Raw genomic sequence first — 18560 nt, forward strand, 5'->3', positions numbered from 1 at the left:
GTCTGATAGCATCTGCGGAGAGGAACACAGTTAACGGTTCGAGTCCGTATGACTCTTCAGCAGAACTAGGGAAAAATAGAAAAGAGGTGAAATATGAACTGGTTTAAGGTGGGGGGGGGGAGGTGGAAAGGCAGAGAGAAAGAGAGTGAAAAGGAAAAGCAGAGAGAGAAAGGGGAAAACAGAGAGAGAGGGAAAGGCAGGGAGGGGGAGAGAGAGAGCGAAGGCAGAGAGGGAAAGGCAGGGAGGGGGAGAGAGAGGGGGGGAAGGCAGAGAGAGAGAGAAGGGCAGAGAGAGAGGGGCAAGGCAGAGGGAGAGAAAGGGGAAAAGCAGAGAGAGGGGGGAAAGCAGGGAGAGAGAAGGACAGAGAGAGAGAAGTCACTGGCACTCTACCCAGCTCTACCTGTCCCCGCGCCCCCCCCCCCCCCCCAACCCACCTTAAACCAGCTAATATTTCACCCCTTTTCTATTTTTCCTTAGTTCTGTTGAAGAGTCATATGGACTGGAAACGTTAACTGTGTTCCTCTCCACAGATGCTGCCAGACCTGCTGAGCTTTTCCAGGTAATTTTGTTTTTGTTTTGAGCAGGAGACACTTCTTTATCCCTTCACAGCAACTCATTTCTCTATTCTCATCTCTCTCTCACTGTTCTCTCATTCTCTTCTGAATTTCTCTCTCTCTCTGCCTTTCTCCTCTCTCTCTTTGCCCTTCTCTCCCTCTCTCTGCCTTTCCACACTCTCTCTCTCCCTCTCCCTCCCCACCTTTCCCTCTCTCTCTCTGCTTTTCCCTTTCTCTCTCTCTCTCTGCTTACCCCCCTCCTCTCTCTGCCTTTCTCTCTCTGCTTACCCTCCCCCACCCTTCTCTCTGTCCCTACCTTTCCCTTTCCCTCTCTCTCTGCTTTTCCCTTTCTCTCCCTCTGCCTTCCTTCTCTCTCTCTCCCTCCCTGCCTTTCCCTCTCTCTGCTTTTCCCTTTTCTCTCTCTCTGTCTTCCTCGTCTCTCTTTCCCTGCCTTCCTCTCTCTCTCTGCTTTTCCCTTTCTCTCTCTCTCTGCTTACCTCCCTCCCCTCCTTTTCTCTCTCTCTCTGCCTCTGCCTTTCTCTTCTATTCTGCCTCTCTGTTTACGCACCAACATAAGCGTCAATGTGCTGGGGAGAAGAGGTCAGGGATGGGACTAGAGTCAGACTGGGACAAGGGACGTTCCCTCTATCCCAAGAACAGGTCGGGAACACTGGGCTCCACATGTGGGACCCAGGGCCAGCCCCTTTAACGCGGAGTGAGCGGGTGGGTGGTGTCAAAGGAACAAGCTGCTCAACATTGAGGAGAAAGTGGATCCTGAGGAAATGAGGGAACAATAGAAGCGGCAGAGATTGCATTCTGCTTTCTGGGCCCTGACTGAAATGTTTGTTTACAGGGGGGTGGGGGGAGAGACGTGACCAACAGCTCAGCGGTCAGCTGTTTTATACTCTCCTTAAAAATGCTGGTGTGGCATAAGCCAGGAATAAGAATCCAGTGACAATCGAAGCAGGGGAGGGGGTTGTGTCGGGATGGAGGGAGCCAGACTCATCACGCTGGTGGCTTGTTCGTTGATGCTCCCTGGTGAGAATCTCTTTCTAACACCTGCAGTTGGAATCAGTAAAAGAGAACGGGTAGAGACGCGTAGAGCAGGGGGACGCCCGTCTGAGTGGGGTGCGCGTTGCTTCCCTGGGCTGGCTCCTTACAGAATGAATAAATGACCCTCCTGGGGATTATTTTCACAGCTGAGACGAGACCATTCAGCGTGCTGGTGAGGAAGGGAGAGGTGAATGCGACGGTGGGCGACGCTGTCACTCTGTCAGTGAAACCTTCCTCCCCCATCTCGAGCGGCTTCTGGAGGTTTGGCGCCCAGTCAATCGTCATTTGGACGGTGGAGCACCCCTTCCTCAACGTCGCCTACACCAAACGCAACGTGCTCCTGCTGGACAACACCTCCCTCCTGATGGGCTCCGTGTCCCTCGCGGACAGTGGAGAGTACTGGGTGACCATGGATTCGCCCAGGGGTGAAGAAGCTACAGCCAAGGTCACCCTCAACGTCTTCCGTAAGTTCATCGACGGATGGGATCAGCAACGGGAGATGTGGGCGGGCGGCTTGCTGGACTCGCACTAGACCGGCTTCAGATGGTGCTGGGACTTAACGGTGTGTAATGCAGAAGCGCACCTCTGACAGGCAGCCAAGATCTACGTGCTGGGAGACTGAACCTTCACTTTACGGTGTTAGTAACTCCTGTTTCCCCCCAAAATATACTTCATTCATAAAATTTGTAGAAGTACATGACAAAACATTTCAAACTTAATAGCACGCAGAGTGCAATAAAACTCAACTTCTCTCCACTCAGTGTGTCGTATTCTAAGGTGCCTCAGTGCGCTTTGAGGGCCCTGGATATGTGTTCCACATATTGTGGAACAATATGTGTTCCATGTCAGGCCGACAACCCAAGGCGTTCGACAGCCCCTGGGTGTACTATGGCCTTAGAGAGGGACATTGCCCCCATTGACCCTCTGTGGCGGCTGCCCCAAACTTTAGTACGTCCCTCAGCACGTAGTCCTGGACCTTGGAATGTGCCTAGTCTGCAACACTCAATCGGGGACAACTCTTTGCGCTGGAAGACCAGCAAGTCTCGGGCAGAAGGAAAAGCGTCTTTCACCGAGTTGATGGCCCTCCAGCCGCAGTTAATGTTAGTAACTAATTACCTATTAATAGAACTAAATAATTAAGGAGTTCCATGCTGAATGGTGCATGAATGAACGCCAGAAGATCCGAGCAGTTTCAGGGTTGTAACGACCTCAATCGCTGTCAGTTTCGCTGTCATTACACCTACAGCATCTCCAGCACCACCTGTTCAATTCACTGAACTCCAGCACTGTTTTTCTCTCTCTCACTCTTTCTCTCTCTCTCTCCCAGCAAAGCCTGCACCTTTTACCATCGCCATCAAGCAAAAGGAGATTAAGACGACAGCCGGGAACACCGTTATCCTGTCAGCGAGCCCTTCACAAGAGGTGAAGAATGGGAGCTGGAGATTCGGCGGGAAGGATGTTGTGTGGTGGAGAGACACACTTTCAGAGGTGAACGCTGATTACAGCGGACGGGCTGCAGTGCTGGCCGAGACCTCGCTGCAGCTGAAGTCAGTGGCTGCCTCAGACACCGGCGAGTACAGCGTCACCATGAGTACAGCCTCTGGCGTCACAAGGTCAGAAAAGATCTACCTGAACGTGCTCAGTAAGTTTATCCTATTTCCAAAAAAAAACAAAGATCCAGAAAACGCCTTTGAAAATTCACCAGGACGTGAATTTTATTCGCTAAACTAACCACGAAACCAAATCTTATACGCACATTTTTTTTATTCGTTCACGAGATGTGGGCTTCGCTGGCTGGGCCCAGCATTTATTGCCCATCCCTAATTTCCTCCTTGAGAAGGTGGTGATGAGCTGCCTTCTTGAACCGCAGCAGTCCATGGTCCATGTGGTGTTAGGGTACTAATGAATGCGCTGTTAGGGAGGGAGTTCCAGGATTTTGACCCAGCGACAGTGAAGGAACGGCCGATATATTTCCAAGTCAGGGTGGTGAGTGGCTCCATTATCACCACCATTGTAAATGTAAAATGATGAGGGTAATCGTGAAGCCTGGGTCAGTCTCTGGGAGCCGCATGTGAAGCGGTAAGTTGATCGTGTATAGCCTGTTTGAACAGACTTTTAGCTGTGAAGAATAGTCTTACGGGACTCGAAATGTGAACTCTGTTTCTCTCTCACAAAAACAAAAATAGTTGGAAAAACTCAGCAGGCCTGATAGCATCTGCGGAGAAGAACACAGTTAACGTTTCGAGTCCGAATGACTCTTTATCAGAGCCTTTGAAGAAGTACTGCTCTTCTCTCCGTCACACTCTGGTGAAGAGTCATACGGACTGGAAACGTTAACTGTATTCCTCTCTGCGATGCTGTCAGGCCTGCTGAGTTTTTTCTCCAGATGGAACAAGTTTTTAGTGTATTTAAAATGGAACAAAGTTTAATATTGTTCATTGACCTGTTGTTCTCCCCCCCCACCCCCCCAACACCCCTGCAGCCATGCCCCAGCACGTCTCCGTCTCCCCAGTGCTCAGCCAGATTAAAGCAGAAGTGGGAGCCACTGTTCTCCTAGCAGTGACTATATCCGGTGAAGTGAAGAATGGCAGCTGGAGCACTAAGGGCAAGTTGCTTTTTCAATGGAACAGCTTGATACGAAACATAACCGAGCATCGTGAATATTCAATAGACCTCTTGCCGAATGCTTCGCTCCTCCTGCTTTACGTGCACGAGTTTGGCTTCAAGGAGTTTACCATCACCCTGGAGTCTCCTTCTGGTAACAGAACAGCAGCAAGCATCACCCTGGAAGTGTTCAGTGAGTATCCGTCACAACCTGTTTACAGAATTATTTGGACACATTCGATCACTAATGTAACTAACTGCCTGTGATATAAAAGAGGGATGGCATCTGCGTGTGCCCCCAACCACCGCCCACCCCCCCCCCCTTTCGAATTTCCCAAGTTATCAAGGCGTTGGGGTGAATTTCACTCTCAATGTAGGGTGGGCAAACTGGCCCAATTTTAACCCAAACCGCTCCCCCCACCCCTCCCCCCACCCACTGCTGTCAAATTCGATAGAAGGAATATCAGAGAGGGTGTAAAGCCTGCGACTGATCTGCTATCGTCGGGACAGTGAAAGGCAGATGATTGACTTTGTAAACAGAGGTAGCTACTTAAAACTCCAAACTGCCCCAGCTTCCCCCAATATCTCAAAACAAAAACAAAATTACCTGGAAAAACTCAGCAGGCCTGACAGCATCTGCAGAGAGGGATACAGTTGGACGTTTCGAGTTGGTGTGACCCTTCAACAGAACTAAGACATATAGAAATGAGATGAAATATAAGCTGGTAGAGTGGGGGGGGGGGGGGGGGGTGGTGGTGGGGGGGCGGGGGGGGTGGGGACAAGTAGAGCTCAACAGGGGGAAACACCTTGTCAAACACCAGGAGAGAAATGGAAAGCAATGATGGTGAACAGGGCAAAAGAGAGAGGCAGAAATCCTGTCAGAGAGAAGAGCAATACTTCTTCAAGGTAGGCATTCCTTGAAAAGAGGTGGCAGTCAATTAAACACTGGAAATCTAGAACAAAAACAAATATCCCAAATATCTCAATATACCCCAATATCTCCCCCCCTTCCCCGGTACCCTTCTGATACATCTGCCCTGCACCCTCCCTTGAGGGCCTCTCAGCTTGGTGCCCATGACTTTTTATGGTGTTAGTACCATTTGCTTATGGTTTCAATGTCCAGTAGAATGGGGAAACTCAATTCTCTGCATGAATGAAAGGCAAGATCAGCCTTAACAGTGGAATGATAAATTCACAGCTTGCAGCTTAAAATCTTGGACACAGAAATTGGCCAGGCTAGCGCCTGGACTGAGAAATGCAAAGTACTGAAAATATACTCCAGGGATTCGGGGTGGGACTGGCTGAGACAGGGGCTTGAATGACAATCAAGACATTGGCTGTAGGGTCACTCTCCCTTCCTCGCCAAACAGCATAGGGCAGCAATAAGCCAAGCCCTCAGAATGCTGGGTTGTAGAGACATAGAAAAATAGAAGCAGAAGTAGGCCATTCAGCCCTTCGAGCCTGCTCTGCTATTCAATATGATCATGGCTGACCCTCTATCTCAATGCCACACTCCCACTCCCTATGCAGACCCTTAGACCCCTTTAGAGTCTAGAAATCTATCTATTTCCTTCTTAAATATATTCAGTGACTTGGCCTCCACAGCCTCTGTGATAGAGAATTCCATAGGTTCACCGCCCTCTGAGTGAATACTTTTCTCATAATCTCAGTTCTAAATGGCCTACCCTGTATCCTGAGACTATGACTCCTTGTTCTAGACCCCCCAGCCAGAGGAAACATCATTCCTGCATCCAGTCTGTCCAGCCCTGTCAGAATTTTATACCTTTCAATGAGACCCTTCTCATTCTTCTAAATTCCAGTGAATACAGACCTAGTTGGCTCAATCTCTCCCCATACAACACTCCTGCCATCCCAGGAATCAGTCTGGTGAACCTTCACTGCACTCCCTCTATGGCAAGTATATCCTTTCTCAGGTAAGGAGACCAAAACTGCACACAATACTCCAGGTTTGGTCTCATCAAGGCCCTGTACAGCTGCAGCATAACATCCTTGCTCCTGTACTCAAGTCCTCTCGCAATGAAGGCCAATGTACCATTTGCCTTCTTAACTGCTTGCTTTCAGCGACTGGTGTACAAGGACACCCAGGTCCCTTTGTACATCAACATTTCCCAATTTATCACCATTTAAATAATACTCTTCCATTCTGTTTTTTTCTGACCGAAATGGATAACTTCACACTTTTCATATGTAAAAATGACTCCTAACTACTATTTCTTACAGAACCCTCCCACTCGTGTGCAGTTTACAGTGTTGGTTTGGCCATTTCAACTCTTCTGACTTTGATTTGCATTCTTGTCATTGCTAATCACCTCCGCAGGAAGCGTCAGAGAGACTGGTACGAAACCCATGGTAAGCAATAGATACCGGGCATCACCAAGGTCCAGAGTACCAACAGTTGTCATCTGTTAAAATGTAAACATCCAAACTTGTACCTCTTGACGCGTCCTTTTCAAAAATATACTTTGTTCATACAACTTGCGAAACGGCACAACAAAACATTTCAAATTGAATATTACGGAAAGTGCAATAACATTCAGCTTTTCTCCGAACAGCGTGTTCCACCCTGAGGTATCTCCATACAATTGTTAATACTCTCGATACTTGTGATATGCATTCCATGTCAAGTGTACAGCCTGAGGCCAAAATGATCCAAATTGAAAATTACAGAGAGCCTAACGGAATTCAGCTTACACATCGAGATGTATTTGCACACTGGTTTAGGCATGCGGGTATCTGAGGGCAGAAAGGAGGGTGGGACGAGTGGGAGGGGTTCATTGCTGCTCGATTATGCAGTGGGTCGAAGAATGGGGAGGGTGGGGTGCGGCCAATATCCATGAGGTTTTGAAGGTGTGAAGGTGCATCGAGAGGATGGGTAAAATGAGGTAATAATACTAGACCATAAGGTTTGGAGGTGAGATGAAGGGATGGGATAGAGTGAGGAAGTTGCTGATGCTGCAGTAAGAACTTTAACAGGAGGTGAAATTGAGAGGGGAGTTCTGGTGATGCAGCGATAGTGTCCCTGCTTGCGAGTCAGAAACTCTGGGTTCAAGTCATCCTCCGACTTGATGGACAAGGAAGGAGCATTCATGATGTGTCAAAAATGGGTGGAGTATCAACTTGTAAACCCTTCACAGGCCAATGGCTGGCAGTAAGAACGGGAGAGGTTGGCTGGGTGGCCATTGTGGATTGGATTGGTGCTAACAGTTTGGGATTCAATCTCCATCCTGGCTGGGGCGGATTGGTGTCCTGCCTCACTGTTGGTGAAGATCGCATTGCGGCTCAGACTTATCTTCGGGCAGAGAGCTCAGGAGGGTGAGGATTCATTAATAGCAGGGACTGAGGTGAGAGGATGGAGTCGAGAGGAGTCAGTAATCCACATACGGTGCAGAGAGTGATGGGGCGGGCAGTGGTAATCTGTCGTGATTCAGGTTGAGCCTGAATAGACCTGGGTCTCAAAAGAGGCCATTTTGCTTTTCATTCTGCATCCATCTGACCTCTGTTTTCCAGATCTCCTGACTGTATTCTGTAAAGGATACCGGGTGTGCGTAACGCTCACCATGATGGCAGCTCTCAATTTTACCATTATCTTTGCCATCCTCATAAACAAGCATTGGTGCATCCAAGGACATCAGCCCGGTAAGATCACTTGTTCAACATTGTCACGCGAGAATGTTTCAATCCTCCCTTCCCCCCAAAGACACACCAGACAACGTATTGAGGCCTGCAGTTTGCACCCCACTCCAGGTACTGCAGTCTGCCTGGGATTGAGAGAGAGAGTGCCCAAGACCAGAGGATTTCAAACCTAAGTGAGCTCCGAGCCCACACTTATGCAACAGGTTTCCATTACTTTTTCTGCTGGTTTCAGATTTGTCCCAAGCCAACAAAACTGGACAGGCCCCCAGGTTTGAATGGGTAGTTTCCAATGAATGGGCCTGTTCAGGAGCATTCATCCCATTGCACCTGAAATTTCAGTGGGTCACTTGAACCAACCATCAATGACCTACAGTTCCAGCGGTCAACTGAAGCCTCGTTCAGGTCTGGTTTTTGTTTTCAATATTTCCCAAAATACACTTTATTCATAAAGTACATGACCGGTCAAAGTTGACATAAGCCCCAAATTTGTTCCTCACGACACTGAATCATTCAAATCGTTGTCACCTTATATGGGCCGAAACTTCCGACATGGGGAATGGTGGTGGGGTGGGGACCACGATTATTTTCTGCTGGACTCCTTTCAGAAGTTCAAAGCTAAGGGATTGCAGGACAATTGTCCAAACATGCAAGCTTCCCCTGGGCTATTGCCCTGCGCTAGGAACTGCCCAAAAGCCAGATTTAAATCACAAATTTCAGATGGTTCTGGCTGGTTACAGTAGTTACTAAGCAAAAAGTGAAGAGAATTAAAACCTCTTCTATCTTCTGGAGAACTATTGTGCAGACCCGGACCCGACACTTGCCTCCCACTGTACCCCACACCTCCCCCCACCCCACTAACCACATCCCCCCACAGTATTCCCCAACCACACTGACCCCCCCCCCCCTCGCCCCACTGGGATCCCTCCCACCCACACAGTACACAGACCACTCCTCTCCCTCCCCCAACCCACCCCATCCCCAACTATCACTCTCACACCCGCCTAAAGCCCATCGCCCCCACCCCTGTCACGACTCAGACTGAACCCCAACCCCCGACCCCACCCCACTCACCACAGGCCCGTCTAACCCAACCTTCAGCCTGAACCACGCCCACCAACTGAGGTCCAATCCCCTCTGAGGTCCACCCTACCAGCCCTCCCACCCACCCCCACCCTCTGATCACCAATGACTGAACCCCCTCCACAGCCCCTGAGGCCCGACACCCGCCCTCCCTGAGATCTGACCTCACCCCAAGCTCTGCCCCTACACCTCTCCACCCCCCCTCACCAAGTCTGACCCTACCCCCCCACCAAGGTGCAACATGGCCTCCCCCTCCTCCTCAAGGCCCAACCACCTCCGAGGTCCACGCCGACAACAACCTCCTACCGAGTACTGAACCCCCTCCCCCAACAGCCTCCAAGGTTCGAACCCCCTCCCCCGTCGAAGTCCGAATACCGCCCCCGCCTCCACCAAGCAGAGGACTGAACACCCAACACCCCCCTCCCCGAGGTCTAACCTGAGCCAACCCCACTCCCCCCACCAAAGCCTAACCGCCCCACCAACCCCTCCCATAAGACCATAAGACATAGGAGCAGAAATTAGGCCATTCAGCCCATCGAGTCTGCTCTGCCATTCAATCATGGCTGATAAGTTTCTCAACCCCATTCTCCCGCCTTCTCCCCGTAACCTTTAATCCCCTTACCAAGCAAGAACCTATCTATCTCGGTCTTAAATACACTCAGTGACCTGGCCTCCACAGCCTTCTGTGGCAATGAATTGCATAGATTCACCACTCTCTGGCTAAAGAAGTTTCTCTTCATCTCTGTTCTAAAAGCTGTTCCCTTTACTCTGAGGCTGTGCCCTCGGGTCCTAGTCTCTCCTACTAATGGAAACATCCCCACGTCCACTCTATCCAGGCCTTTCAGTATTCTGTAAGTTTCAATCAGATCCCTCCTCATCCTTCTAAACTCCATCGAGTATAACCCAGACTCCTCAAACGTTCCTCATATGTTAAGCTGAGGTCCCATCCCCCTCTCACCCAGCCCTCTGCCTCCACAGTCTGACCCACCACCCCCAACCCTCCCCAGCTATGGACTAACCCCCACCCTCAAGGTCCGACCTCACCCCCAGAACCAAGGCCCGACACCTCCATCCAAGGCCCCGACCCTGCCCCTCCCCCACAAGGCCCAACGTTCCACCCCATCCCCGACCTCCAATCCTCCTCCCCCAAACTCCCCCACCACTCACCGTCTCCCTGGCCTGTCAAGGGCCTTTAAATTTCCTGAGGCCTTTAAGCCTACCTGGTTTGCGGACAGCACCGTTAAAGAGGGGGACATCTCCCCCTGCGGCTTGACAGAGCTGGACTTGGGCGCTGGGGTCTAGGGGGGGAAACGAGCTGCACTGCCTGGATCTCGCCTGGCCTGCCTGAGTCAGAAGGCCGGGTGGGACAGGCCCGGAAGGAAACTTCACCTTAGCAATGGAGCAGGGAGTAGCTATCCTACATTGATGGCCACTCTGAGGAAGCCACGGCCCAGTTTCCTTTAAAAGTTAAAGCCGCTGTGGCATTTTCAACGGAGGGTGGGACTAAAGCTCAGAACAGGGCAACCTGCAGGTGAGGCAGGGCCACTGGGCCGAGGGTTAATTTAAATAGATATAATTTCGTCACATTTTGGGATCAAACCTGGTGCCCTCGTTTGCATATTTGACACCGTTATTTAAGATTTGGGAAACTGAGTTGGCTCCAACTGAGTTCTCTGTATGTTAACCTGAGGGACTGGGAGATGCAAAACTGAGGCTTGACCAAGCCGCTAGTGGAGGGAAGCTAGGGAAGAGGGTACGGCCAAAGATAATTGAGGACACGATGTACATAGATCACCAAAATATCATGGACAGGTACTGGAAAATAAAAGTAAAACAGCTAATGGAGTGATAACCTTTATAACTGGAGGGCTAGAATATAAAAAGGGCTATAAAGGTTTGGAGTGATAACCGGAGGGCTAGAATATAAAAAGGGCTATAAAGGTTTGGAGTGATAACCTTTATAACTGGAGGGCTAGAATATAAAAAGGGCTATAAAGGTTTGGAGTGATAACCTTTATAACTGGAGGGCTAGAATATAAAAAGGGCTATAAAGGTTTTGCTTGCTGTGCAAAGCCTTGGTAAGGGCCACATCTGCCAGGCTGCATACAGTCTGGTCACCGCACATCATTCAGTATGTGGGTGGAGTGCCCTGCAGATTCACCCGAAGGTTACCAGGGCTCCAAGGGTGACAGACGAGGACAGGTTACCTAACCAAGGCTTGCGTTCTCTGGGATACAGGTGATTACGGGATGAAGAGGGCGAGCGCTGACAAAAGTGAGGGTGCAGGCGGGCGCTCCTTGCGAGGTCCCTGAAGGCAGACAAGCTGCTGCAGAGCTGCCTCAGGGAGAGCTGCAGGCCCGGGCAGGTCCAATGGAAAGAAAAAAAAAATTGCGGCAAACTGTGCCCGTTCACGCACCTGACAGCCGGACCCAAAAAAAACCCACCAGTCCCTGGATATCATTTTTTATAACGTTTCACCCACATCACCCAGGACATTTCATCCCGCCCTTGGATGAGGTTTTGTTAAAAAATGGGCTGCCTGCTTTGCCTGTGTGACGAGAGGGAAATCACATGCGAAATAAGGTTTTCTGTGGACTTCATTGACCATTCAATCGCCGGTGGGCATGGCCCCGACTCCCGCACTTGCCCACCGTCGTTTCACACAGTTTCGCGTGCGTTCGGGTCTGGCACATGCCCACCCCCACCCACATACCCACCCACCTGACCAATGTCAGATCCTGGCGCAGCCCCATTGGCAATTTCAGATCTGGGATGGAAAGGATTGCACTGGTCAAGTGGTATTCAGGGATTATGCAGCCCAGATGGGTGAATGGAAGCAGAATTCAGATCCGCCTCGATCTCCTCAAATGGTGGCGCAGGCTTGAGGGATGTGAATGGTCTCCTCCTGGTCCTGTGTGCGGGTGTAATTACTGTACAAATTGTTCCCGTAGACAGATACCACTCCAAGCGTAGACATCGGAATTTATTATAGGAAAAAAGGCTCACTCAAACATGCAAGGAAGGAACAGAAAGTAATGATTTTCAGACTCTAAGCATGCAAGGGCATATGTTTTGAAATATGTTCAGATAGGTGAACGTGACTTTCATTATTGGAGTCATGACTGTGTGTGTTTGCAATTGCTCAAAGCAAAGATGCAAAACTTTGTCAAATATAACTGACATTTGAGGAGAGATTGAGTTGGCTAGGGTTATATTCACTGGAATTCAGAAGAATGAGGGGGGATCTCATAGAAACTTGTAAAATTCTAACAGGACTAGACAGGGTAGATTCAGGAAGGATATTCCCGATGATGGGGGAGTCCAGAACCAGGGGTCAACAGTCTGAAGATATAGGGTAGACCATTTAGGACTGAGATGAGGAGAAATTTCTTCACCCAGAGAGTGGTGAGCCTGTGGAATTCGTTACCACAGAAAGTAGCTGAGACCAAAACATTGTATGTTTTCAAGAAGGAGTTAGATATAGTTTTTGGGGTGAAAGGGATCAAAGGGTGTGGGGAGAAAGCGGGAACAGGCTATGGAGTTGGATGATCAGAATGAATGGCGGAGCAGGCTCGAAGGGCCAAATGGCCTACTCCTGCTCCTAGTTTCTATGTTTCTATGTTTCTATAACAAGACTGAGTTCCTTTTTCCCCTCTCTCTATTGTTGCAGCTCTTGATTTTTTCGCAAACTAAGCCTGTCCATAGGCTTCAACATGTGGCAGTTGACAGGTGAGTCTTTGCACAGAACACAAGGTAGGCTTCATTGCAAGAGACACAACAGGTCTCTGTCCATCAAGGCACAGCTTTAAATCAAGCGCAATCTAATAGCGTAGTGCAATCATCATTGGAATAGGTCCCATTAAAACAAATATTGCCTTTTGGCAAAGGGCCACTGCATAAGCAGAAGGGAGTCTGGACAATGAGTGTTACCTTCAGTTTGAATATTAGTGAAGCAAGCGATGAGTGTTAATTAACTGAATTCTTTCAAGTGTCAAATTGCTGGGATTTGAAGCTGTTGCTTTATTAAACTGTTGCCAGGTTAACTGTGTTCAAATGACAAATCGCTCTGCATGGATGAGCTTCTTCTTTTCCAAGAATGTATGCTTTATTGTTGAAAAAAGATGTACATATATTCATACGATAGGCCCTGACCTCTGCAAACAGAAAGCTCGCCCAGGCATTGCGCCTTTTTCAATGAAATGAAAGGATGGGGGCGGCGGGCAACTCTTCCTTGGTGCATTCCCCATGGCATCGCCTTGACCAATCAGAGTCCACTTGTCAATGAGTCAGCCCCTGCAGTATAAATTGTTCCACCCTTTGAAATTTGGTATTCTTGCACCTGTCCTGATGAGTTCAAGACAAAAAGCTTTGGCAGCATGTCTCTTTTTTCAGCAATGCTCAAGTGCTGTGCTGCCAAGTGACATAAAATTTAATTGACGCTTCGAAGTTGACATTACATAAAGTGCAAAACACGATTTTCTTTCAGTACATCATGTGGCACCATAAGGTTGCAATTCCAGCTGATATTATTCCTGGACAAGTCACATCCCAGAGTGAAAGCTGACTTGAGAGATCTGAATTTTTTTTTTAGAAACCATGGAAGAAAGTTACTGAACACATTCACAGGAGTCTGCTGATCAACTTTTAACACAAAGAATAAAATACTTATAATTGTTTGGTGGTACAGAACTTGAGTATTGCTGAAAAAAGAGACATGTCATGGCTTTTCATCTTGCACTCATCAGGGCACTTTGCAAGAATACCAATATAAGGGGAAAACAATCATTTATACTGTATGTGAAGAGACTGCTGATTGGTTGGCAAGTGCACTCTGATTGGTAGAGGCATTGCTATGGAGAATGTACCATTGATGGTAACTGACAGTTAACTGTCAAGCATTCTTTGAAACTTAAGCCAGGCAGCCTGACCCTGATTGGTCAAGGCATCACCCTGAGGAATGAGTCAGCGAATGGCTGCCACTCAATTTGTTTAGCTGAAACAGGCACAATGTGTGTACATGTTCTTTCTGCCTGCAAAGAACAGGGCCCTGTGTATGAATAAAAAAATTAGCTTCCAATGCACACAAATGTGCCACACTACAAGCCCAACTGACAATCTTAAATTGGTTGTCAGGGTAATTCTTAGCACACAAAGGGTTATTTAGCAAATATTGTCCATTCTCAGAATCACATCTAATGTTGGACACTGTACTTTGAGTTTTGCAAGCGCGGGCTGGTTGGATATTTTGCCTGCTGTGAACAGTGGCTGGGACATGCTGTTTGATATGATCTGCCATTCTTTGGGACATGCAGCCTAGCATCACACTGGCATTGAAACTCATACACCACATTCCTCATTTGATTGATAGGCAGAACATCTTTTTGGCTTGACAGCAGCATCCTGTTAGTGGCGAATACCACTCATGCTGTCACTGCATAGTAACAGCATTAAACAGCTAGCTTCAGCGGTTGCTCAAATTTTTGAGATACCTTGCCCTTCCAGGATGATCTGAAGTAGATTGAATGCTTTTCAGGGCCAAAAGTGACAGCCTTAGGCCCATTTTTGAGTTTTGTGATTGACAGCGTGAAATGATCTGATCAGGGCAGCTATTATCCTGCAGGATGCCTTTGAGGCCCCTATTTCAGCATCAAGCTTGCATGGTGAGCAAATGGCTCAGGCCCTAGTTATAAGGTTGTCGGTAAGACCAATCTTATAGAGTGTTGAGCTGTAACAATCCCAACGCGCTTATTGACCAGTGCAGGTAGGTTTGCGGTAGACTGTAGTGGAGAAACCCCTGGGTGATTCCTCAACTAGTATGTCAAGGAGGGGGGAGGGGGGTGTTCATTTGCCTGCTCCATTTCAAAGGTGAATTTGAGTGCAGGGTGGAGCCCACTGTTATGATGTGGCAGATGATGTGTGCTGGGTGGATCAAATCCACGAGGGAAACTTGATCACACGGTCACAATGGCTTTGCAATTTGTATTTATTTTGAGATGCGTGCCCTGAATTCAGAAGTAATAAGTCCACCAAGACTTGAGGTTATTTTTTAGAAAACTAAACTGAACATTTATTAACAAAAGAAAAGATTTCAAGCACATACATAAGTCTACAAATTACTACTATAATAATTCCTAAAACCCCTAATTAATCTGGCTTCCAGTTATACCCCCATTAAGACAACAGTAAAAAAAATTTTAAACAGATCAAGGCAAGTCAACACAATACCCTGGACAGTAGAATTCAAAGTGGCTTCTCCCAGCTTCGGTTTCTGTAGGCAGCAGCTTAATGTACAAAAACTGGAGCCTTCTCACACTTCTGTTAGATCTTACAATGCCACCCCTGACAGATAGCCTCATACTGCTTAAGACATGTATCTCCCTTTTAATATAAATTCCATTATCCCACATACCTTTGGAACCTTATCTTTCTCATAATACAAATCTTTCCATGCTGCTAATATTGTCTGTAACCTTTGGGAAAAATAAACACACGGCTTGGCCTAGCTTCTCTGGCCAGGTGTAAACATCCTACCATCTCTTTGAAATTCAAACTGCCCTGATTTATCTAAAAATGCAAATTCTCCTCACCTCACGTTCTAAGCCTTCAGTCATGTTTATGTATTTAGCATTTCAAACCTAGCTTCTTTTGATGAATCAAACCCTCTAGACCAGCTGTCTCTAATTCAATTAAATCACACACACACACACACACACATGCACACATGCACAGAAGCTATCCCAGCCCCACTATTAACCTACTTTTACAATAAATCACAATGATATTATGAGAATTATTATACTTTCATGACACCATTAAGACATGTAAGGAAATTATTACATGCAACTGCACATATAAATATAGCAAAGGTTTCATCCACTATCAGCATGCTAAGAATTATGCTGACAGCCTATTTAAGATTGTCAGTCTGGCTTGCAATGTGGCACATTTGAGTGTACTGGAAGCTACATATCTTAATACACAGGGCCCTGTTCTTTGCCAGCAGAAGGAACGTGTACACACATTATGCCTTTTTCAGCTAAGCAAAATAAGTGACAGTCATTCACTGACTCAATCCTCAGGGCAATGTCTTGACCAGTCAGGGTCAGGCTGCCCGATTTAAATTTCAAACAATGCTTGGCAGTTAATTGCCAGTCACCATCACTGTGCATTCTCAATATCAGCAGCTCTACCACTCAGAGTCCACTTGCCAACCACTCTTTTCACATACAGCATAAATGGTTGTTTTCCCCTTACTGGTGTTCTTCCAAAGTGTCCTGATGAGTGCAAGACAAAAAGCTTCAACATGTCTATTTTTTTCAGCAATGAAGTGTTATTAACCAAGAAAAATGAATTATATTACACTCGGCAAAAAGGTGGGAAAGATCTCAATACAAACACAAAAAGCTGCTTCAAATTCACACTATTCCTTTACCCCAGCAATATGTGAGAGGCTAAGGCCTCACACTGTATATATTTATAAAATATATGAAGATATCCTCATGGCTATTTATAAAATTTAAAAAAACTGATCTAATATGCTTAATATGGCTGAATCTGTGTCTTTCTGTGACCCCAGAACAAAAGAAGCACTTTGCAGTTTTGGAAACCTCACACTTCGTTATCTCTGAGGAGGTACTAATGATCACTTGGGGAATGCACAGCCCAACTTCAAAGGGAGATACATCAAAGGCCTTTTGTATTTGATAAACTAGGCTTGCCAGCAGAGACAGAACATCTACTAAAACAATGACCTATCAAATATCCTTTTCAGCCCATAACCCATTTAACATAATGGAAGTCCTGAAGACCAAGCCAAATTCCAGATCTTTTGTCAAAGATGGCGGAGAGGTGGGACTCATGTGACATGGGCCTCTGGATTGTGCAACAAGTAATATTACCTTGATGAACTGAAAAGCTCAGTCTGCTGTTTACCATCTAACTCACAGTCTCACAGGCAAGGAGCTCTGCCCAGGTGGAACACCTAACCCCATCTGCACTGCTTCTGCTTCACTTACAAGGCTGATTCATCTCTGGGTGCATATCCCATCACGTGAAGTCAACACCACTGGAAAAGTGAATTATACAGCATTGATTTTCAACCCACTAACCTCATCGGACTTTGATTCTGAACTCTGGAATTCATGTGAAACAATATTTTTCTCTGTGGTCTCGGAACTGCAAACCTTTCTTTTCTCTATCCCTCGCTTGACCATCTGTATCTGAGGGTGACTTTGCAAACCCTCTTTTCGCATATTGAGTGTGTGCAAATAAACTAACCCTTTGAGTTCATCCTATCTCGAGTTTGCAGTGAAGTTATTAGTAGAAAATTGGGTTGCACCAAAACCGACAGGTTGGGAAGTATGCCACCCCTTCTAAAAAGTGAAACAAATCAAAATGCCTTTCTGTTTATGAACGGGTGGTGAGAGGAGAAATTAGTACTGTTTAAATGAACCCCCCTCCTGTCCGTAACAAATATCTGTACAGACACGTAAGCTAGTGATGAGTTACCACCAGCTTGACACATAGGCTTCTCACTTGGGACTGGCACTGCTGCAAATGGTTTTCTTCCGGTAAATTCCTGAGCATTCATTTGATACTGTTCAGTCAATTCGTATCTCTCTCTCAGGCACCTAAACCAGCACTCTGAACTTACTATTGCTTCAACTTCAGAGCAAAAACATGAGTTCCCCAAAGTCAGTTTCCCACTAGCAACCCTGCTAAGCTGATCATTTTACTGAGCTCTATACCCGATTATTTAAGTAACTGCTGTTCTTAATAGCCTTAAAGTTTTTTTTATATATCAGAGAGCTTACAATTCCTGTCTTCTCCGTCTGACACATACTGAACTCTTTCTCTTCTTCTTACCGTGCCTGTGTCACTTGACCACTGTCGCTAGGCAATGGTACAGTTTTTCTGTGCTTTGTGTTTTTAATTCAGAATCACTAAATTTCCAGCCCCTTTTTAACCCATTTCCTTAACTTCAGGAGTTGTAAAACCTCATAAAAAAATGCATATATCCAAACAAACCCGGAAGACCTGACCTTTTAGTCAGGCGTACATCCAGACTTCCTGGCACCAAGGTTCACACGCAAAACCTAAATAAAATTGGAGCCATTTTGCCTTTCTTAACACACAAATATGTATATATATATATTCAACCTAAAAATTGTACACTGCTCCTAACAGATGCCTCATTACACTTACAATGACAGCTTATATTTGCAATATACATTTCATGTCAAACATTAAGCCCAAAATGTTTTGCATGATTCCACGCCCCCTCCCCCACCACCCCCCAACCCCGCCGCCTCTGTGTACTATGGCAGGAGGGCCTTAGACTGTGGTCTTTTCTCATTGAGCCTTTGTGGTGGCTGCCCCAAGCTTTAATGTGTTTCTCTCAGCACTTAGTCCTTGGAATGTGCCTTGGTTGCCGACAGCTCTTTCCACTGGGAGACCAGCAATTTTCGAAAAGGACAAAGTGTGCCTTTCACTGAGTTCATGATCCTCCAACAGCAGCAGTTGACATTTGTGCCAGTGCACATCCTTGGGAACTGTTCGTGGAGCCCGGAGTCCAGCTGCTCGGGATGAATCTCAGCAAAAAAACCGTTGCACCTT

The 18560-nt window shown here is 47.1% G+C and overlaps 1 protein-coding gene across 1 annotated transcript; it reads left to right on the forward strand.

Annotated features, from left to right (window-relative positions):
- The first annotated feature begins 1500 nt into the window (after window positions 1-1500).
- Window positions 1501-17163, forward strand: LOC121271015. Its single transcript, XM_041176699.1, has 8 exons — window positions 1501-1592; window positions 1754-2071; window positions 2935-3249; window positions 4090-4404; window positions 6453-6581; window positions 7740-7868; window positions 12616-12674; window positions 16522-17163. The coding sequence occupies exons 1-7, from the start codon at window positions 1541-1543 to the stop codon at window positions 12636-12638; spliced, it is 1281 nt and encodes a 426-aa protein (XP_041032633.1). The 5' UTR covers window positions 1501-1540; the 3' UTR covers window positions 12639-12674; window positions 16522-17163.
- The last annotated feature ends 1397 nt before the right edge of the window (window positions 17164-18560 follow it).

This window comes from Carcharodon carcharias, chromosome 29, assembly GCF_017639515.1.
Source record: "Carcharodon carcharias isolate sCarCar2 chromosome 29, sCarCar2.pri, whole genome shotgun sequence".
NCBI lineage: Eukaryota > Metazoa > Chordata > Chondrichthyes > Lamniformes > Lamnidae > Carcharodon > Carcharodon carcharias.